The sequence below is a fragment of the Aplysia californica genome, unplaced genomic scaffold (assembly GCF_000002075.1).
Source record: "Aplysia californica isolate F4 #8 unplaced genomic scaffold, AplCal3.0 scaffold00106, whole genome shotgun sequence".
Lineage (NCBI taxonomy): Eukaryota > Metazoa > Mollusca > Gastropoda > Aplysiida > Aplysiidae > Aplysia > Aplysia californica.
The window spans coordinates 445,739-469,545 of NW_004797376.1; the positions used below are offsets into that span (position 1 = coordinate 445,739).

Here is a 23,807-nt window from a genome sequence, read left to right on the forward strand (position 1 = left end):
CCCCCTCACACACACACACTGACATACTTAGATCATTTAGAAGGTGGGCGTCCGACTCTACTTGACAGGGCCAATCTAAGCCAACAAGGAATCGAACTCGGATCGTCAGCGCTACACCACAAACATCGTCGGTCCCCTTGGTGTACCTAGTGACCCCCACAATTGGCGCTCATATGACCTTAAGCATTTGCGAGCGCCGAAAAACCTCTACTAAAACTACCAAAACCTTTACCCACGGGAGAGCCTATAACTCTGCACAGAAGTGCACAATTCACACAAAAATTGACAGGAAGCACGCTGAACCATTGGGAAGAACAACGTATTTTAATGGTTGAAACATAATAATATAATATGGAAACAAAGTCCCCTATGCAGGCACGGAATCTCTTCTGTAAACGGTCCCCCTGATGTATGTAGCTATTAGGTAAAAAAAAGTTCCGAGAGAAGGGTCACGTTTATTTTTACCTATACACGATGTACTACTGTATTGTGAACAGTGCCAGTGCCGGCTGTCCATCTGTTCATGATTCTAGTAAGCGTTTAACGGCACTTGTAAAATAATTAGGTCATATATAATTAAGTGCCAAAGCTTTGAGGTGTTACAAGAAAGCTAATATTTGACAACAGATTAAGTCAAAAGGACTTTACATTAAACTTATTATAGGAGCAGAAACGTGAAAAAAACTAAAACAAAACAAACAACCCCCCCCCCCCCCCCAACAAAAACCGCCTAGGCAGAGACCTAGCAACAGGCGAGGTGCGTTTCTAATTCCAGGAATTGGATTTTTCAGGGGGTTGAGAATTTTTAAACCGGACGCAATTATTTGAATCACGTCACGCTCAATGAGCAGTTGGTCGATCTCTTTTCTACGACTAAAAAATAAATATCTTTCTTTGAATTTTGAATGTTTCAAGAAAATTAATACAAAGGACCGCAGTAAGCTCAATAGTCAACCTTCTGAATTAAAGGGTGACCTGACATGAAATGTCTTTCAGAAGCAAGTGTTGGTTTGTTATTTTGTTTCGCTATCTATGCATGCTTTGCGTCAAGTTCTGTCTCAGGCAAACGGGCGTCCGTCTGTGGTTTAGTGGTTATACATGATTTTAGAGGTTCGGCGCTTCGCAGTCGCATGCAAGAGACACAAGTTTGATTCTCCAGTGGGGAGAAAATTTTGTTGAGTATCGTAGCTCGTTCGGAAGTGTGCCTCCTGATTGATCAAATTATGTGTCAACGGGGGCGCAAAAAGTACCTTATACAGTGGAACTCGGATTCAACGAAGTCGTCGGGCCTGTCCTTCAATTTCGTTGAATCCGAGTATTCGTTATGGCTAATATGAGGTTTTGTATAGATAATTACAGGCACCGAGCAAGTAATGTATCATGTGTTCGACTTTCTCAATCGAAAGTAGCTTGGTTTCAAATGAAAGGAATTTTCGTTTCTTTGATAGGCCTACCGAAGATTTGCTTGAAAATCCCAGGAAAATACACTGAATTCTACAAAGCACACACTGTGCAAAAGGGTCGATTTGTTCCCATGCACACCTGTGTTATGTGTCATCTATTATAATGAAATGTTTGCCAAATAAGTTATGTTGCGGTGTAGAGTCTAGCATACCGCACCGTTAGATTCCACAGTCCAGCGCGCAATTCATTACGTAGATCTATGTCAACATTAGCTTATCATTGTAATATTGATCAGTAGCAGGGGGGACAAAATGACCGTGTCGCATTTGTATCTCTACACTTCACTGAATCCGAGCTTACTCTTTTATGTGTTCGTTGAATCTGAGCTATTTTAAATTGATTTTTATGAATAAAAAAATTGAGAAATCCAATTGCTTGTTACTTGAATCTGAGTTTTCGTTGAATCCTACTTCGTTGAAACCAAGTTCCACTGTAGCATACTAACATTGTCACAGGCAGATACATTTTATACTATATGCCTGCAGTCCTCTCTGTGTTTGAGTTATACATACGGTGAAGTCCACTTCAACTGAATCTATGGTCACTCTGAAAACAGAGGTAAACCGAAAGAAAATTAAAGCGTCAATTTTTTTTCCTTCTATTTGAGCAACCTCTCTGAACAGAAATTTGCAAATTGGCACTTGTAGGGTTCTTGCACCCAGCCAGCAAAATTAGGATAAACTGAAGAAAAGAAAAACCTCAGTTCCACAGATTTCGGTTTAAGTCAAAATTTAATCGTCTAAGACTACCACTCAATCCACTCAAGAGAGAAAATTGATTATCTCATGCAGTAGAACGCCTTGGACAGTGTCATTAAAATAAAACACGGGGGGGAAGTTGTCATATTTATACAGATGATTGCCTTGGACAGGAGCAGGTTCCCTTGTATAAACAATTATACTGTATACGGTTTTAACCCATAAATTAGTTTTAACACTGTAAGTGTAATATGCTATTTTTAGAAGTGGGACCTCAGAATTTATGGTGTATCTCCGTTAGAACTGTAAGTGGTGCTAACCTTTGAAAACCCAAGTTCTAGAACACTCAATTGGAAATCTGAACCAGAGCCAACAACACCATAGCCCAGTGTGATACCCAAAGAGCTTACAGCACTCGAGGGCCCAATGTTGAAGCGAAGGCCTCAATCATTTTACCAGTAAATACTCAGTAACTTGCAAATACAATCAAAATTGTCTAAGACGGCCACTTCTTGTTGAGGATAAAAGTTGGTGTCTACGACAGGGTCCAAAACAGACAGCGGATTTTCATCATATTCAAGAAAAAGAACTAAAAATTATATCTAGCTAATAAAATTACCGATAAAATCAAACAAAGACAATCTGGGGGACAGTTTATAGACAAAAAGCTTTAATTCTTCTCTGCAGGGTTTATAATAAACAAGATAAAAAACAATTAGCCTTAGAGTATGAAGCAACACAGAGACAAACAATGTGTGTGTGTGTGTGTGTGAGTGTGTGTGTGTGATAGGAAAATTAATTACACACACCACAACACACTTTCTCAGCTCCCCGAAAGAAGCAGGCTGGCCAACTTCTTCCAAACCCACTCAGGGACACCCAATGTTTTAACATCAGATTATATGACAATAAACAAAATTACATCAAGTGGGAATGGTTTTGGTGATGTGTATCTGATAAGGTTCTCAAATTCCTGACTTCCGAATCCGGAACAGTCTTGGGAAATTGGGACAGTTGGCAAACCTGGAGAAGAAAGAACAAAAAACTTCTTGCCCCTCACAGTCACACAAGCAAAAAGATAGCTGGAACACACCTTTTAGATAAAATTATCAACGGCAACAAACCCCTGATTATTTGTTACGTCAAGTATCAAAACTAAGTCAAAGTGCACCAAAAAAAACGAGCAATGAACAGACGTCGCACAGGAAAATTATGCTGTGCCTGAGAAAAAAACACATGATAGTGTGTCCCATAGCTACACCCCCCCCCCCCTTTTACAAATAAAAAACCCCCACTACAAATCAAATCAAATCAAAATAAAAGCAAAGACAGAAACACAGTAGCATACCAGCCGGTACAATGTAAGAAGAAATATTGCGAAAACATGATCTTTGTAACTTATTTTTGTGGTGGGATAAGGTGTACATACTTGGCACAATTTCTACTGTGTTTATATGCCATTTGTATCGTGACACGGTGGAATCAGGCGCTCGTCAATTTTTTGACATACAGAGTTATTGATATAACCTTAAAGCTTGTTTATTTGTCTTTCTTTCGGTGAAAAAAATACCCATTTATCTTGAATAGAGATATTTGTGATTGAAGGAGGTGGGGGTTGCCTGGATTCAGAGGTAACATTGGCGAGATAATGGCTGCCAAAGTTCGGCAACTTCCAAAGCTTGAGATCGAGTCCTTAGAAACTGCAAATTTACATTTTTTGTCACTTAAATCAACATTTTTCAGTGAAATACACACAGAAATGTGTTTTTAAAAGGACCTTAAAGGTGTTGAGTTAAAAAATGAATATTCGATACCAATTGCCAAACGGACAGAAAAATGCCAGTTACTCCGATTTCATTATTTTGATGAGCGCCTGATTTCACCCAAATGCTTCACATTTAATGAAGGGAGAAAGCAAAGTGGCAGATAGATATTATGGTAGATGAAAAAGAAGAAAACTGGACCTTTCATAAAAAAACCCACAAATCACTCAACTCTGAAATGATGGCAAGAGTGAATTAAATCAGCAGTGACGGTGTTGCGATTCCCCCGACCAGCAGGCTAATAATAATATGCTGGAACAAGATGCATGATCACAGTAAATAATGCCAGCTTGCTATAATCATTGGCACAAAGCAAGGCTATAATGAAAACAGTAGTAATAAAACAGTGAAGCATCAGTTTACAATAAGACACTTCATAAATATTCATAAAATGCTGGTGTAAGCAAACTTTTAAAAAATCAATTCATAGATAAAACCAAAGTTTTCTGAATATACATATATATTTTTTTTTTTACATAACAAAACAGCTATGAATTATTTGAGGTTATTCACTGAACCAGTATGTTCCTTTTCCCTATAACTAAATGCAATATCAGTTCATGCCCATGCATCAAAGGACTTGGGAACTAAAGTTGTTTCAGAGCCTTCTTTCAGCCTTCTGTGTCAGTCAGTGTTTGGGCACTTACGACACGTCAAGTCTTGCCTCAATGTGTCAGCTCTAAAGATAAAGATCATTCAAAACAAGTTTGACTGTCGAGTAGTACTTTCCTAAAACTGCATTCCTTTCTGGGAATTCCCAGCTCATAACTCAGTTTCTGTAACGAAAATCATTTCCAGGAAATCCAGCTCTAGAACCTTTGCATCATGCCCTTCTACTGACTAAAGTAAGACAACCTTATTTGAATTTTAAAAATTTAAACAGTCAGAGGTAAGACTTACACACTTCTCGATCCCCAGCAAAATAAATATGTGAGGCAGCGTGGTGGAATCAGGCTCTCGACAATTTTTGGGCATGTAGAGTTATTGGTATCATCTTAAAGCTTGCCCATAGATGTCTTTATTTTGATGAAAAAAAATCCATTTATCTTGAATATAAGTCGAGATATTTGCGAAAGAAGGAGGTGGAGGTCACCTGTTTTCAGAGGTAAAATTAGTGAGAAGATGGCCATCCAAGATCAGTTATTTTCTTAGCTTACGAGACAGTGGTAACTGAAAATTTACATTTTTTGTGCCTTTAATCAACATTTTTCAGAAAAATTTCCACAGAAATGAGTTTTTTAATAGGCATAAAAAGGTGTTGAGCCAAACAACAAAAATTTGATAAAAATTAATAAAACTGTTGAAAAATGAAAGTTTCTTCACTTTGATTATTTTGATGAGAGTGAGAGCCTGATTCCATCACGCTGCCTCACACATATGGAATGCATCTCACAATGACAGTAAACTCTACAGTGCTTTGCAGAACATGCGACTGAATCATTGAAATATCAGTTAAACATACACATTCATACGAAAATGAAAGTAAAGCTCTTTAATAGATAGTGTAAAAACATTGGAAATTTCAAGCAAGAAATCATCATCACATAATAACAAGAAAAATAAACATTCTTGATCACGACTATTTCAATCACAGAAACTCCAGTAACAATGGCAGTATATGGTACTTGTCATGCCTGCCAATGAAAATCATTACATTAATTACAAGTAAATTGGGAGGAAATTTTTCAAAATACGGTGGAAGTCTGCTTAAACTGAAAACAGTTGATCTAAGTACTGTGGTCAACTGAAAGAAAATAATATCTCCAATTTTTTCTTCTGCTTTTGTCTTTGAAGGAAAACTATTGATTAGCCCAAATGTTCCCATTTCCAAACTGAAAAGAATTTCAGGCATAATGTTGACATAATCTTCACTAGCAACCTTCAAGTAATGGGAATAATCAAGTCATAATATGTACTTCAAGATAGTGAAACAAAAGAAAAAAGACACAAGACTGCACATTTGTAGGTCAGAAAGAGGCATAGCCAGTGTACTGTTTGTTTAAGTGTATCACACACATCAACAGGCCTACACATTGTGTACAGATAGGACTAGTGAAGCAAGGATGGCGAATGTACATCTGTCGTGCAACCCATGGTATGTCATGGATATTGTGTTTGCAAAGCTATGTCGCATAGGCTATACACATGGTGTGTTTATAGCATCACTGGCATAGGGCTTTCATTCTCTCTTCTCTATGTACTTTTTCATCTGTTCTGTATGACTGTGTGGCAGGTTAAGCTAAATGACAATGTTGAAGAGAAAGCACAATGCGTACAGCCTGCTGCTCAAATTACAGTACAGTGGAATCCTGTTATAACGAGAGGGATGGGACCGGTGCCAAATGTCCGTTATAGCAAGATTCTCGTTATAAGGGATCCAGTAATAAATTCAAGGGAAATAGTAAAGTAGGCCTAATCTATGAGTCTGGTTTTCGGTTTATTTCTTATTGTAATCTCCCCTGATGATGATTTGTTTCAACATGACCTTTAAATCTTACTTGAACAAAAGTCGAATCAGGTTTTTTTCTAAATGCTAGCGATATTGACAGCTCAGCGTTGGCGATCAGAAAGAAAGTTCTCTTGGCTAACTCGCCCACTGTGTTCTCCCCCACCCCACCCCACCCTGTGGTGCGTTCCGTCTGCTTGCGCAAAATGGGAACAAACCACACCCCGTCCACATCACACATTTGCTCCGTCCATCACAGTACAGCACTATGACCTCTCCATCCCCGCATCGGAAAAGTGAGAGGCATGGTAGGCCTAGATAATCTAGACTAGGCTGGCCTATCACACGATGCGTTCTGCTTGTCTGTGCATGCCACACTCTCCCCACCCATTCAACCCGGCCTTCATTGTTGGCACTCGTGGGCTCTCCCCTTCTTTGTTTCGCAAGATAACCAACAAGTTTCTCAACTGGTGAGGTTTTACATATGAATAAATGGCCTGTGCGCTGTACACAGCAGCAGCAATATTCCGTTATAACCAGCTCGCGTGTTTGTCTGATTGCGTTATATTAGTATTTTATTTACAAAGATAAAGAAGGGCAAAAAACGAGGTTTTAGAAAAGTGTCTTTATAACAGACTTCTCGTTATTCAGGACTCGTTATAAGTGGATTCCACTGTAACTGAAAGAGGTAGATAAGAAAAAAAACTTTCAAAGTGAAATTTCGTGGCTAAATCGAAGAAAATCCAGTGGTTCCAAAGATTTCAGTTTGAGCAGACTGCAAATAATCACAAAAAAAGACATTAACTTCTGTGATTAAGGTAGCTTGGGTCAAATATGACAACGCCTGATGATGCAATGTAGAAAACTGCAGTTACCAGAACAACCAACCCTAGATTTTATAAACAATGATATTCTCACGTTTCACATCACACTTCATGTTTTATATCTTCATTACCACAAACATTTTATTCCAAAAGAAATTCTCCTGAACAATGCTGCAGTTCCTCCACTATCCATATATCTAAGCAATATGTCCACATGGCACTGTAGGAATATACCGTACTGAAAATCTTTGTAAAATGAACTGAATTCTGCAGGTGTTCAATTAACAGAAATACAGTCAAACCTGCTCTAATGGCCACCTGTCCCCGACAATCCCCTGAATAAACGACAACGTCATTCCCCTTGTGGTTTTTTTCTACATTATAATGATATTGTATAAGACGTCCACCTGTTTAGGACAACCACTTTTCTCCCCACTAACGGATGGCCATCTTGGACAAGTTCAACCGTATCTAAATGAAAGAATCTGAGGCCTGGAGGCACTGGGAGGAAAAGGCTTGAAGTTAAATATCTGTTGTCTCAAGTTCATCAAGATCAAAATCTAAAGTCTGGTCACTGTCCTTGGGCATATCTATGCCCAAATTACGACGATGTCTCTGCACTGCCTGAACGCGTGAGTCACTTTCCATAGCTTGTTCATCTTCACTGAGGTCAGCACCGGGGCTCCTCTGTATCTGTTTTTCTTCCCCTTCAAAAGCAGAGTTGAGATAATAGAGGGCCTTTGGGAGGTTAGACATGTCACCTTCTGTCGGATCTTGCCCATAGATGTTGAGAGTGATCTCTTGCTCATCATACCCAACACTCTTCTTCCTTTCCTCAGGAGCATTAATCTCATTCTCATCCAAGGAGTTCTGTGATGAATGGCTGTGGACAGTGAGAAGTTGACAACTGAATACGTACCATCAAGTGAGGAGTAGATCTAGGCTATAAATTAAGAGAGAAGTGAGGTAGTGTGTTCTTCAGCGTAGGACGTCTATATAATTGTACATGCCAATCAAGCTGTGTAGCATGTTAGTTTTCATTTTAGTAAACGTTTTACGGCATGAGCAACACAATTGGGTCAAATAAGTGCCGAAGATTAGGTGTTACAAGAGGGTAATAACCATAAAAAAGAAGGAGGAGAGATAAGGACGACAAATGTTTGATATGAAAGAAAGAGCAAACCACACCTGAGCACCTGCCAACTACCCATATGTACACAAGTTTTCGCCACCAACAAAATAAATATGCCTACCCATTGCTGGTAAAACATCTTATACTGTTAAGGTTCTGGAGCTGACAACATTTCAAAAAGCATAAAAAAAAAAAGTTTTAGTAAGTTTTACAGCACTTGCAACACAATGCAGTCCTATAAATGCTAAAGATTAGAGGTGTTACTAGAGAGTAATAGACAAAAAAAGAAGGAAGAGAGATCAGGACGATAGATGTATGATAGGAAAGAAGGAGCAAACCACACCAGAGCACACGCCAACCTCTTGCTTTCAAATAGAAATGAATAATGCTATATTTGAAAGCAAAATCCACTTCAAAACCAGTCAAATAGGGCAGTTGATCAGACTTAACTTTGGATCGATAGCAACAACATCAGACTTAACTCTTGATATTTAAAAAAAAAGTAAGAAGAGAGAAATAACATAAGAGTTTTTTTACGATCAATGACAACAACGTTGACCACTTACAAAGGCCAAGATTCGAGTAATGTGATAGGGTTTAACAAAAATAGAAAAGTCTCATGATTTACTATGTACCTTGATGCATCACTGTGAGGATAATCATACATGGAGTCACCAAGGGTCAGATCATCTCGCATGAACACAGGATTTGCCCTAGAAGACATTAAAAGGGAAAACTGTAAAATCATTTCAATTAAGAGCAAAGTACAAACAAATCTACAATGGTGAAAGCTTGTTTTAAGTGGACTAGTGCAGTCATTCAATGCCCCTCTTTCATATATGGCACCTTCTTTTAAGTGAAATAGCTCAGTCATTTGTGAAAACAACCAAATTGCAGCAGCTGAGCAGCACAGGTTCACCAAGGAGAACAGATCTCCAGCTGCCACCACCATTCCCTCTCTGCATTGCGACAGAACTTTCATAGCGCAGACTGGCCTAACCAGTCATCTGCACTTTCTTCCCTGACTTCAAGATGACTAGATGGTCTTGTTGCCTCATCAACAAACAACAACAACAACGATAGCAGTGCAGTCATTCGATGCCCCTCTCGGCTTGTGTCAAGTGGAATATCTTCAATTCAATGTTCAATTATTTAATTCCCACCTGTCAGGAACTATCTTGGATAGAACCTGGACAAGTGAACAATGCAGTGAAATTCTTTTTCACACTTGAAATTTCAAAACCCCCAAAACAAATTATTTTTTTTACAGGGGCTTGGAGATCTGAAGCAAATCCAGCTCTAAATCCAAGAGAATAATAGACAAAACCCTTAGTTAGCATTCAGGCACCATAGCCTCTTCATTGTTGTGTAAACAAACACATACTCGCTTCTCTTCTCCAAAACCGGTTCTCAATTTTGTCTACTGGTTTACAGGGGAAATATAAGGAGATGTAATTATGACTGTGGAGTTGTTTTGTTCTCAAATAAGGGGAACGATTTTGTTTAAATCTCTCTAAAATGAACTTTTTATATTATTTCGATGGCTGGATACAACACTGCGACAAGTGCCAAATTGCAATTTTACAAGAGAGACAAAAAACTGTCTCCTTTTTAAAATTTTGACAATAACAACAAGAGATTCAGATATGTTAATGCAGCCGTAACGTGGTTGGATATGCTGCCAATGTCATTTTGTTTCACAGTTAAATTGCCGAGAAAATAAAGGAAGATTGCACAAGTCGCAATTTTGCTCTATGCAACATTGCGACAAGAGCCCATGTCGAAATATTACTCTAAAATCGGAGCATACTTTTGCTACAAAAGTCCTTGTGGCATTGTTGCCCCAAATTAAAAGTAGAATAAGGTTTCTCTATTCTGTTGAAGCAAAGAGGTTTATCGCTTTGTTGCACGTAACTTAACCGAGATCAGTGCTTTTATGTGTGATATGTATCCAATTTGGGTCTGAGTGTTATTGGTTTCGATTCCCTATAAAAAAAATTGATTCTCAAAGTCTGGAATTTGCTATTTTTGCGACTGACCTCGCCCGACCTCGCCCGGAATCGGCACATTGAGGTTTGCAACTCAATAGATAAGACAGGTATGGTTTTGGCTCATAGTGACTGATTTGGGCCTTCCAGCTGTATAAATAACTTTGATTAGGAGGAGACTGGTAGTAGTTGTTGAGTTCATAGCACACTTCCAAATGTAGGGTCAAGTTCTCATGCGTTTAAAGCCTCAGGGCACTAATCAGAACACATGAGTCATCATCAAGTAAACAGCCCCAAAATGGATAGGCCCGACATGTTGCTTCTTTACATATTCAATGAAATATTTGCTTCAAAACTGAAATTAACAAGAATGATGGTGCTGCTTTACGATAAATTATTAATATATTTTTAAAAAACAGGATATTTTTTATTCAGTATCAAGGTTTAATTAAATTTTCAAACAGTGTCTTACCTGAAACAAATCAATAGACCCAAACAATATGGAGCGACGAAATGACCAACGTATGAATAAACGAATGCAAATGCATAATCAAATGACGGAGTGAGTGAGTGAGTGAGCGAGTGAGTGAGTAGGTGAGTGAGTGAGTGAGTGAATGAATGAATGAAAGAATAAATTAATCCATGAAAGAATAAATGAATGATTCAACATGCAGTCTTTACTCAAACAAAAGAGTGACTTATATTGGAATCAAGGAAATCAAGACAAAACGACAAAATCATGTTCCATCAATTCTGGCTCTATGTGCAAATGTAATTCATTAAGACACTGGCCATGCTTCTCAAAGTATAAAATTAAGATTGATAGTTTGGTCATGTACAGCATCAAGTTAAGTTGTGAACAAAGCATTGGCAAACGCTAATAACGACATGAATGGAAGTAAAACTTTTTCATCGTTGAAGATGTGGTGAATCATGGTTCTCAAATTAGAACATTTACACTAATTAGTTTCATGATGTAAAACATCACGATAAGTGGGGAACAAAATAAAAATGATCGGCAAACGCCTATAACGATATGAATGGAAATGAAACAGCGTTAATTATGTGGTGAGACATGCGCTCCGGCTTTCCAGAGGTTTAGCAGGTGCTGGAGCTCTCAAAGTTCTTCTTCAATATCTCCTCCAACAGGCAGGGAAGAGTAAAAGTCATAGTAGGTCGAAGGTACTTGCTGAGATTCAAATAGACTGATCAGATCTCGTTTCTTCAACTCAGGGATGCCTGGCTTCAGAAGGCCTTTTATCAACGGCACATTGCACACACCCACAACATCCCCACTGACCCTTTTCCGCCTGTTCAAATTGAAGCGTTGCGTTGGACCATCGTATTGTGTTTTCAAGTGAAGGGCCCCGGGGTTTTCTCCTGAGCATATGACTTGTCTCACCTTGCTCCATGGAATCTTCTCTCTTTAACTTGAAGTCTATAAAGCCCTGTCTGCACATCTCCCCTGTCTGCACATCTCCCTCACCTGGTATGGTTGTTTGGACATTCTGGCCGTTCTCACCGCAGTGAACCACTGGTCTGGGGTGTAAATCTCTATGTGCCTAGTTTTTCGTTGATTGTGGCATGCACAGAGTCATTTTCTGTCTCTGTATGACCTTTTTCTAGAAAGGTATGAGTGATCAAATTGGGTTGTAGCTTCGAGCGGGCAAAGTTGAGGGCAAAGGCCACAAAGCTGTTCCGGTTTTGTCCCGCACAATTGTCAGAAAATGAATGCACATCTTTCACCCCACCTGAGCTTTGGTTTGAAAGGCAGTGGAACAAATATGGCCACTTCGTTTGAGCCATGGCAACTTTCACTTTCAGTCCACATGTAACAGAATACGTCTCCTTTTCTAAGGTCGCAGACTGTGAGATTGTACACGCCTAATCTTCGTTCATAGAAGAAACAGGAGCTCTGTCCATGGGGGCACAGGAGTTCTTGTTGTAGATCAAAAGCACAGCTTGTTTTTGTTGGTCTAGTGGTTTTTTTCGCTGCGTCTTTGATAGTCCTTGCGGTTTCTTTGTTTGTTATGTGGCTTTCAAAGAGCTGCTGGTTTTCTTCTGCAGTATCCTTGTTGTTTTTGTGCGCGATACAAACTTCACATTGGTCTTTCTTGGGCCTATGAAAGCCAAGGTTGAAGTCATAGTCGAAGACTCTTCGATATTTGTCCTCGTTGACTTTTTCCTCTCCATGTCTCTCGCAGAAGAGTCGGTACATGGCCGTCACCGACAAAAACGGGTCCAAGTATTTTTTCACGGTCATCTTGACAGTAGTGTGAGTCCACAACCTGAAATGAGAAAATGTGATCTCTTTCTCCTTGGACCGAGTTTTCGTCTATCTTCCGATGCTGGCCGTGCTTTCCCTGATTCTGTGGTTTGAGGGCACCAGTTGCTGTAACTCGTTTGAACGTCCTATATAAATCTGATCACACATAATGTTTAGCGCATTCTGGGAAAAGGTCCTGCACGCTTGCACCCTTGACTCTTTTCCTGAGGCGCCAATACGTTTACGACTTACTGGTCGTTCCTCAACATGTCTGAGTAAGAAATGTTGCTGCTCTCTTTTGTCAGCCAAGTTCAAAAATTCTTCAATCACGGTCGTCCTTTCATCCTCGCTGATACTTTTTGAGCAATTCAGTTGGCACGAAGGGGGACAGCTGGGTTTCATTGTTCTGCCTGAGATAATTTGCCCCTTACTGAGACGTACGCCAGTTCAGAATATCTCAGTTGCCCTAATCTCTTTTCCGTGTTCTGGCCCTCACTTGGGTTTGTTCATCTCCTGTTCCGTCACCATCTTGTACCTCTTCTTCAGTTTGCTTTTCACCTCATGACATGTCCTTCCTCATCCCCAACACTATCCTGTATCTTCCTTCTACCTCCTTCAACCTGCTCAAGTGTTGCCTGGCTACTATCTCTCATTGGCTCTTCCCCTCCACGGTGTCCGTTGCCTGCTTTTTGCCCAGCCACAATTTCTTTGCCATGTACATTGTGATCTCCTTTGCACTGAATGTATTCATTACAAAACAACTACAACATCAAAATGAGAAACTCACAATCAAATACTGATCTTCAGTACAATTTATGTTTAAGAATGCCTGCAAAAAGTTATCTGACACGAACAACAGCTGGCATTTGGAATGTGTACAGGAATATGATGCAAAGAAACAGAGAATTTATGCCCTTCAACAATACACTATGCTGCAACACAGTATCCTGTGGGGGAGGAGGGAGGGGTATTATAACCATTGACAATGCTCAGTAACTTGCAGAATCACGAGTTGAGACAAAAGAGTCTAACCAATTATCGTTTTGTAAGTGGTGTGGCTAAAACAAAAAAAACTTCGGCAGTGCAAAATTACGATAAGTCAGTGTATTTGTTTTTGGAAATTACAGACAAGAGATAGCAATAATCTCGGGGCAACAAAGCGACATGTGCTCTTGTTCAGTCTTCATGGACAAACCAAAGCAAAATTCTCGGGGCACAACCGCGTCAAGTGCCCTTGTGGCAGTATGGGTCCAAGATATTTATGGAATACACCTTGTTGCACAATTGCAACTCTATTCATGGTTGGAATTTGATATTTTGACCCACTATTTTGGTATCGATACTAACGGGAAAAAAAAACGATTTTCGGGATTTTGGCGCTTGTCGCAGTGCTGCACCCAGCCAGTGATCTGTACAAATGTAGATGGAAACATCTCACAAAAGAAGGGGTTAAGGGTAGACTTGACCAAGACCAGGGAAACTAAACAAAAGCATCGATGACATAGAAGAGCAATTTACAGACAAAGAGAAATTTACACTTTACCCTCTATCTAATATATTATGATCAGGTTTGGCCAACAACAGGAGACTCAGTGGAGAAAATTAAGGTTCTGCCCTGATACCTCGAAATGAAAACAGCTAAGAGTGACATGCCATTTGTACAAGTTCATGTGATACAGATTGCTCAGAGTGCAAAAGCAAGTTTCTTGGGTGAAAGGAATGAACCATCAGCATTTACACAATTTAGGTAGAACACGAGGATTATAAGTCAACCTGAAAGGCCGGTAAGAGAGCTGATAGCTAGTTACAGAAAGGAAAACATAAGACAAACTTACTCTCTTAGGTGATCATTGTCCAGGCCTGGGAATCTATCTTGTTTTACTGGCTCAAGGGCTGAAACAGAAATATTCAAGTAAAGTCTTCTTTTTCATCTCAAATGGGTAACTTTTTCAAGATCACAACGAAAACTTAAGCCTCACTATGAATCCTTAAGACCCTCAAGTACTGGCAGTAAATGAACAGCTTCAATTCAATATGTTTATTTATGCAAAAGCCAAAATTATACACAGGCTATAGTCCTAATAATTTAAAAAAATCCATTCTTCATATGATTATACATCAGATCACACTATCAAGGACCACAACACTAATCACACACATGTTCTGTATTCTTTCATTGTTTTTCTACAAAACACTGCAATCTTCTTCTCTGCCCTTTTTAAAATCAGTACAAATCTACATAAGGTCTCCTTTCTCATACTTTTCCCCCAGACAACCATCCCTCTCTTTCAGAAACCTCAGCCATTCTTCTAGACAACAAAACTCATCCTCAGCTTTCCCACATTCAGTACATTTTCTGTATTTCAAACACTTTCAAAAGTTTCCCCATCGCCCTCTTATAATAATTTTCAGACATTTAAAAACTTGTACAAAGATGTACAAAGTTCATTAGGCTAACTATTACAGAACAAGCTTACCATGAACCTCTATTGTTGCAGCTTTCAGTTTGTGCTTGAACCTGAGTGGAAACAAGAGAAGATAAACAAGCCAAAGATTCACTGCATGATGATCAGAGTATTCTTCCGCAAAAAACTTTAACCATGCATTCTTTAACACCTATCGGACTACGGACAAGAATACTGGCGAAACCTGACCGCTTCCCATAGACGAGTTTGCGAGCAAAATGACTTAAACGAAAGTCAATCAAAACGCCTCTTCAAACATATCCATATTTTCGTTAATCACTGATAAGTTCCATTTAGATATTTTGCTTCTGATTCTTGCAATTGGAATGTGGATAGTGACAAAATGAGTTCTAAAAGGTATTTCACTGAACCTGAACTGCTCGACAAAATTTGTATGGACGCAGACAGTGATGAAAAGATAGAAGACTCAGACAATGACCCTGATTATTCATACAGTGAGTCTTCAGATTGAAAAGTAAGTAATGTAGATTTGGAACCAGTCATCATCAATTGAGGAGCAGTTTACTCAATACGTAGGTCTGAATCTAATCTTTTATCTGTTACGACCAGAATCTGGACCAAAACTTACAATTACCATACATATTGATTGCACCTAAATGACCCAAACCAAAATATTTTTTTGAGGAGAAAGTGATATAGCATAGACAAATATATTTTAAATTGTTTGGTGAAGTTTTATGTCAATTACTTTACTAGGGCTGAGCTATTCATATGGCAAATAGTCAAAAAGCAGGCGGTGGCTGTTGTCCTGGGGAACTGAAAGTCAAGCGAGAGGTGGGTCCCATAGGGGTTAACAAAACTTTGTCACTTCATGTCTTTTCCTAGCCTTTTATATTGTTAAGAAAAAAAGTCAATAACATCAGACAGACAGAACATAAAAGATGATAGTTAAAGCACTATTCGCGTAAGCCTTATAAGTATAGACACTCTCCAAGCACAAAGCAAGAACAATCTTTTCTGTGAAATCAAAGCGTAGCCCATATCACATAAGAATAAGAAAGTCAGTACAGTCGGTCAAGGATAATAAAAACACATTGGGGATAGACAAATGTGTTGGACATCCATAATTCAGGTAAACCATATAGCGATAAGTTAGAGAGCTATCACTTGGAGAATGGTAAATTGTAGGAGCTATCTGTAAATTTGAGTTTTCTGTGTTTGTGCTATCTGTGCTCATCTGCATATTGATTTCATTTGCTTGGACTGATTCTGTACAAGAAAATCGACAACAGTGCGCTACACCCACACGCAGCCAGTTTGTAAACTGTTTTGGTAAGAAAAACACTTTACATTTTTAAACCACCATATTATGTAAATTATTTCTTCAACTGAAATTTCAAATCTCTAAAAACAGACAAACCGATACATACCTTCGAATGTTATGGATCATGAAATACAAAGTGATGACAAAAGTGATGGCGATGGCAGCAATGACAGCAATCAGGATGTACTCTGTTCTCTTGTCATTTGAAGTTACTTCAAAAGTATCTTTCCCAACCTATACCAAAAAAAAAAAAAAAAAAAAAAATACAAAATATATATATATTTATATACATTAAATAAACAAAGAAAGAAACAAAAAATTAACCAAAACATTTAGAAGTCAAAAGCAAACTGAAAGATAATTTTTATAATGGAAAATAAGATCTTTGTATAAAGCATGTTACAACCCCCATAATGAAATTATGTCTAACCTTTGTTTCAAGAAATTTGTACTGGTCTTGCAACTTCAGTTTCAGTTTTATATCCATTCTGTCCAGTTCCCTGTAAGAAACAAAAGTAAGAATGAGCATCAGAAACCACAAAAATTATGACAACAAAATAGGACAAAAAATATAGGACTCTCAATAGCAACCAATGATAGTGAAGATGTACTTAGAACAGGACTAAGCTCATTTTGGTTTGGAATCAGTTCCATTATAAACACAGATAGAACTTGCACCAAAGAGCCACCCTTCACTCTACATCAAAAGACGTGGCTGAGAATAAAATTTGTGTAGAAGTATGAGAAATAATTGAAAACCCACTGAGCCTTGAACCTGCTCCTTCCTCATATAAGCTAAGTCTTTGACCAAATCAGATCACAATGAGTATCACAACTACACGAACTGTACATACAAAGCAGGTCAAAAGCACATTGTGTTTCCAAACATAATTACACACCCAATCAGAGTCGAACCATCAACAATGTTTCCATCTTTGTCAACAGCATGGACGACAAGGACTGACCTGAAAGTATTTGAAGAATAGAATTTTCTTTTTTTAAAAACAACACAAAATCAAAACTTTTCATAGCACAAGGACCCTTAAGCATATTTAATAATGATAGAATATTTGTGAGGCAGCGTGGTGGAATCAGGCTCTCGTCAATTTTGGGGCATGTAGAGTTATTGGTATCATCTTAAAGCTTGTTCACCTGTCTTTATTGGGATGAAAAAAATATCCATTTGTCTTGAATACAAGTCGAGATATTTGCAAAAGAAGGTGGTGGGGGTCATCTGTTTTCAGAGGTAAAATTAATGAGAAAATGGCCGCCAAAGATTGTTATTTCCTTAGCTTAAGAGTCTGTGGTAACAGGAAAATTTACATTTTTTGTGCCTTTAATCAACGTTTTTTAGAAAAATCCACACAGAAATGAGTACTTTAATGGGCATGAAAGGTGTTGAGCATAAAAACAAAAATTCACAAACCTGGGGGAAAATGCAAGTTTCTTCACTTTGACTAATTTGACGAAAGCCTGATTCCATTACGCCTCACATTTCATCTCCTTACAACACGGACATTTCAAACATATCTACCTGAAGTCCTAAGCACTAGCTTCATGTTGGGCATTAATAAAAAATATCAACTGTTCACCCCCATAGTGGAGAACTGGTAACTTAGAGTAAAAAGAACATGCTGCTACAATACAATTAAATTGTACGCCATATTTGTCCTTAGTGTAAGTATTGACATACTCAAATAATATGGCTGTCTAGAGTAGAAAGGTCTCTTTTTGTACCCTTAGTGGTTCTAAACAGGGCAGAGGAAAGACACCCTAGGGGAAGGTGATGTAAAAGGGGGCAGAAAAAGGTGTGCATGTATGTGTGCGTTTGAGTATGAGTGTTTGTGTGTGTGTGTGCGTGCGTGTGTGTAGGTGAGTAAATAGCATGACAGTATTCTTGACTTAGATCAAAATCCAGTTCAGTGGTTTTTGGTGCTAAATCTGAAATACTTGTAAGTCGTACTTACAGTTGAAATTGTTAGTCCACCAAGACTTTAACAGATTATTACAATCCTTCTTTGCCATTAGTAACTGGCAATAGGCTAATAACATCTAAAGCAAAAAGGTCAACATTAACCTCTGGTAAAAACGTATGTATTCAAAATTTTTGCAAATATAACCTGCCCCCCCCCCCCCCCCCACACACACACACACTCTTTGTTACACGACGATTTTGATATATTTCTTATTAAGACTGGTACAGACTATGAGACTGCCACAGCATCCAAGTTCTTCCCAAAGCCTTCAGTCAAGCAAACCTCCTAGAAGTTCTGTGTGCAAAGAAAATCTTACTAATGTACAATGCTTGACAAGTTAGCTAGGACTTGTCTAGCAAGAATAAAATGTCACAGAAACAGTCCCACTCTCACTGGACATCCCGCTTTTTTCACCACTGATGAGATGGCAAAAAGCCAAACCGCTACACCATATAGCCACTAGTTTGAATGAAATACAATGTGGCCCTCTCAAGCCAAAAACGGTTAATTTGAAAAAAGCGGTAAATAAAAAAAAATTAAAAAATCTTCCATTTTGGGTTTTTTTGAGTGTCTTTGAAACCTCTCTAAACTGAAAACCCGGCTAAACCGAAGAAAATTCGGCAGTTGAGCAGATTTCAGGGTAAGCAGCCTCCACTATACTTAAATTTTGGTAGCCAAATTCTGAGCATGCTACACACACATCTTTCAAACTTTTAAAAATTGATCCACCACGGTGAACTTACAGGTCAAATCTGGCCCCCGGGCCGTAGTTTGGTAACCCCTGCTCTACCAACTGCTTACAGAGAATGAGACAACTCCAAAAAACAAAACAAAACAAATAAAAACAAAACAAAAACAAAAACAATCTCACTTGGATCCATCCACACTACGGTCCTGATTATACTTGGGTTGAATGTTATCTGGCACAAATTCGTAACCAAGTTGATCAAATTCTCTGAAATAGATGAGAAAAATTGCTCATTAGCTATAATATGAAGTAAACAAAAAAGTGACAAGTTTTAACCCTTTATCTTAAAAGAAAACATTCACCCCAGGTCTTGCTTTTAAGTTATTAAACAACATTAGAAGCAATATTCTACAAGTTGCACTTGCCAAGAGTACAGTCATTAATAAAGTACACCTGTCTGAAAAAAATAAATGTGCACTTGTCGACACAGTGATATCATGTGCTTGTCAGTTTCTGGGCATGTGGAGTTATTGATCTGAATGTTTGTTCATTTGTCTTGCTTTTGATGAAAAAAAATACCCATCTAATATAAATAGAAGTAGTTATTATATTTGCTGTTGAAGGAGGTAAGGGTCACATGCTGTCAGTGTCAGATGTAAAATAAGCAAGAAGATAGCCTCCAAAGTTTGCTGGCTTCCAAAGCTGTAGTGTCCTTGGAAACTTCAAACTTACATTTTTTTGGGTGCCTTTGAACAATGTTTGTTTGTAAAATCTATGCCGCAAAGTGCTTTGTTTGTTTAAGAAGAGGTTTTACAGCGCTCGCAACTGCATAAGGTCATATGAGCGCCAGAAGATTAGAGGTGTTACAAGAGAGTAAGAAACATAAAAAAGAAGAAGGGGAGATAACGACAATAGATGTTTGATTGGAAAGAAGAAGCAGACCACACCAGAGCACCCGCCAACCGCAAAGTGCTTTAAAGTGAACATAAAATAGTTACGCCAAAAACAAGCACAGACCTGCCGCTCAATGGAATCCACAAACCAGGATCTCAGGGGGAAAAAAATTGGGATTTGGTGAAAAAAATGAGGATCAACGACATATCACCAAGGTGACTGCAAAGCTTACTTTAAAAATTTCCAGGGTTGTCCATAAATATTACCCATGTATATGCCCTCTGTGTGTGTGAGCATGTGTGGGATCATTTTCTTTTTTTATCCTGAAGTATCACATCAAGGACTCATAGTCAAAGTCTACCCCCCCCCCCCCACTCCGTAAGTCTCGAAAGACACTTCGACAAGTGTGCATGCACTTAGGTTGACCCCGTCAACAGACGGTCCTCGACACGCCCATCTCACACGCTGAAGTCACGTGATGTGAACACAGAAATGAAACAGTTTTACAGACAAGTCTTGATGACGGGCCCGACTAACCAGAGCTTGGACAAAGATCGTTTTGAAATCAACAGCTGAACTATTAATAATATTGATCATTTGTATAATGTAGCAATTGAAACAGTTATCAAGCCATCATCGGACAATTCTGAGTGGTAACAAAAGCGAAACTAGATCTTGAGAATGTCCCAAGTCGAAATGCCAGATCGATACTACTTCAAATATAGTTGAAATAGCACGTGCACGCAAAGATCCAACACAACTTGGGGTGAGTCAACTACTAAATCTGGCATCGAATTTCGAAAAACAGGGCTCCGAGTTCCTGCGAACAAAAAGTTTAAAGGGTGCTTCCCTCGACAGAGAAGAAGGCAGAGTAGGTTTTTTAAAAAATCCAAAGCAACAGGCGGCACAAAAAAATCGGGATACAGGTTATCGAAATCGGGAAAATCGGGATGCTTGAGATTTAAGGCAAAAAATTGGGATATCCCGATTAAATCGGGATGAGTGGCAGGTCTGCAAACATAAAAATAAAAATTTCAAAACAAGTGGAAAAATGTCAATTTCTTTGATGTCATTGTATTTACCAGGGCCTGACTTCACCACAATGACACACATACAGACATGAACAAAACTTAAGCTTGAAGTATTTCTTAATTCCTTGATTATTACAGTGACTGAATAAATCTTAAAAAGTACATGTCAACTTTAGGTCACGCAGCAGATTAAATCATTATATCGACTGTGAAAGTCGCAAACTGTTCAAGTCTTGAAACACTAGTTTTTAGAAAAACACAAAAAAACTGTATAAATGTTATTTTTCTCTACGTATTATTGTATTTTCGATTCTGACAATAATAGGATGTTACCTTTGAATAATTACGTAATTTTAAAGGCTGAATTTTGTTTAGATTCTATAAAATCAGACTTACACATTTTGCAGTATCAAAATTGACAGCAACGTACACGGTTAGGGAGATACACAGATTAACTAAGTCTTTCCCTAGAGTAAAATTGAGAGTTACATAAGTTGCACTAATGTTAATGTTTAAAAAAGTTGATTAAATGAATAACTTCAATTGATGTTCCAAGATTTTGTCAATAACCAATGTAGAAATATAAGAAATAATTTTCTATTTTGGGAGAGGATGTGACTACGTTATGGAGGTTTAGTATCTAGTCACTCTCCTAGGATGATGGGGGTCCAAGGTTTGAATCTTTGACATCTGGGTCGTACTATTGAGTCACACATCGAAGAAAAAAAAGGTAGGGCCTACTTATAAAGTACTGATATAGACTATAGTATAACCACGCTCATTTACAATGGCATTTTACTCCTCTGGCCGACAACAGCACAGTACACATTGAACAAGACCAACAGTCTGACTGCGTTAAAAAAAATTCTAGCTCATTCAGGAACTTACCTACACTCCTACACCCATGAAACTTTGCATGGCACTTCTGTGGGCCAGCGACCAAACAACATTTTTTTTCTCAAAAAATCATGATCCAGTGATAAAAAAAAGTTTTTCTCTTTGGGCGCTATATTAAAAACCGCTCTTTGGAGGCATACACAGAATCACTAAAATAAATTTTAATAACTTACAGTAACCTTGCCTACAGATAGATCATTTTGAGACAACGACACCACCCTACCTTCACATTTCAGTGTAAGCTTGTAGATTGCATCTCCCGGCTGTCTCGAAAATTACTCACCCCTCTCTTAAATTGTGTTTCTTAGGCGAACGTTAAGGTGTGGTGTTGAGGAAAATGTGTCAACTCATAAATGTTTTAGGTTTCTGCTGTAAATCCCCTATTATCTTTTTTAGCCTCTTTAAGCTTACACCAAAGAAAATGTGTCGGAACCTTAGTTTGCAGCACCCTTTAAGAATGGGCTTTTAGATTCTGTTGATCGCTTAACTTTTAGACCGGAAATGCAAAGACCTAGAAAGATTAAACAAAGTGATTTGTTTTTATCCCGTTTTAACCGCAGTCAGACGAAAATGAACGAATTTAAACAGAGAGCTAATGGATTACGGACACCTCCCCCCAAAAAATACAAAAGAAGTTAAAAGCGTCTTTTGCGCACGAGGTCCCAGGGTGAGTAGAGACATGGCATGTACGAATTACGTCAAGTGAGTTCCGAAATCTTTATCGAGTATCTCGATCTTTATGCTGGAATGTTGTATCCCTCTAAGCTCGGGTTGGCCCGGACTGGCAGGGCTGGAAGCCCGTTTACTAAATAATTCAGAATTTTAAAACAATTTTTTGAACAAAAGTTGGAATATTTAACTCTTCACTTAATAAAAAGATAAAGTTGGTATCCACTAAATGCTACCATTTCAATGCGGTAAAGCATCATACAATGCATGAAAATCAAACAGAACAACATGCTTCATGGATGGTCGTATATCTTCTTTTTTTTTTTGGTAAGTATTTTACGGCGTTTGCAACTGCATTAGGTCATTTGAGCGCGTGTGACACATTAAACATTTTCAGTTCGTAGGAAATTTTGAATTTTGCCCGGGTGGCGGCCGAAGCCTACTTTTTTTTATCGATTTTAGACCACCAGGGGATCTTTAAGGTGTGCAATATGCACAGAGGACCTCCAAGATTATTCTTCCTTGTTCGAGAAGACTAGGAGAAGATCTTTCCTACCATAAGACCAGGGGTGTGGCTGAAAGACAGCAGTAAGAAGAAGCCAAGGAGAAGCAGTAGAGAGGCTGCAGAAAGAGTCAGGAGCCCAGAGGAGGGGGCGAAGGAGGTGAGGGGGTGGGGACAGAAAGAGGAGACAGAAGCTGACGACAGAACATTGCTAGAGAGCAGGAAAGGAGGTGAAAGAAGACAATTTTAGAGAACACATTTTTTTCGGTCGCTACCTGAGGTTAGAACCCGGGACCTTTGAATGAGAGGTGAACACCTTAACCTCTTGGCCACGAGAGTCCCCAATCCCCTTTTTAATCTTTAGACGGGCTGCATTTAGTTGTTTGGGATTTTCGATTTCACCACAGCTCCTCTTTCTTTGTTGGATTTTGCCACGTCTTGGCAGAGGCAAAGGTGTACAGTCATTTGTGAGCTCCAGTTTATAAAGGATGGTTTCACAAGGACGATATTGCAATGCTCGAAGAATCTTTTTCTAAATACTTCTGTTCAATGGTTCTGTCGTGTGTCATCATTAAGTGTCCCAAAATGGTTGCCATGACTTCCAGTCTAGTTTCATCAATGCAGCCATCTCTAAATATTACGCCTATGCATTAAAAAAAAATTTTTGTATAAAGGAAGGTTACCAAGCTAGATAAAACGTGTTAATGTACTCCTTCAGACTCGTTCCAGACGTAACACTTGATAACATGGGTGTGGGGG

The 23,807-nt window shown here is 38.6% G+C and overlaps 1 protein-coding gene across 1 annotated transcript in view; it reads right to left on the reverse strand.

Annotated features, from left to right (window-relative positions):
• Positions 1-7,055: 7,055 nt before the first annotated feature.
• The window catches only part of LOC101861432 (cadherin-23), a gene marked incomplete in the record, with an annotated part of 170,597 nt that continues 153,845 nt past the window's right edge, over positions 7,056-23,807 (reverse strand). Inside the window, 8 exon segments of the mRNA XM_013080930.1 lie at positions 7,056-8,138; positions 9,023-9,100; positions 14,477-14,534; positions 15,119-15,159; positions 16,498-16,625; positions 16,822-16,891; positions 17,291-17,356; positions 19,239-19,322. Of these exon segments, the coding sequence (XP_012936384.1) occupies positions 7,778-8,138; positions 9,023-9,100; positions 14,477-14,534; positions 15,119-15,159; positions 16,498-16,625; positions 16,822-16,891; positions 17,291-17,356; positions 19,239-19,322 (886 nt within the window).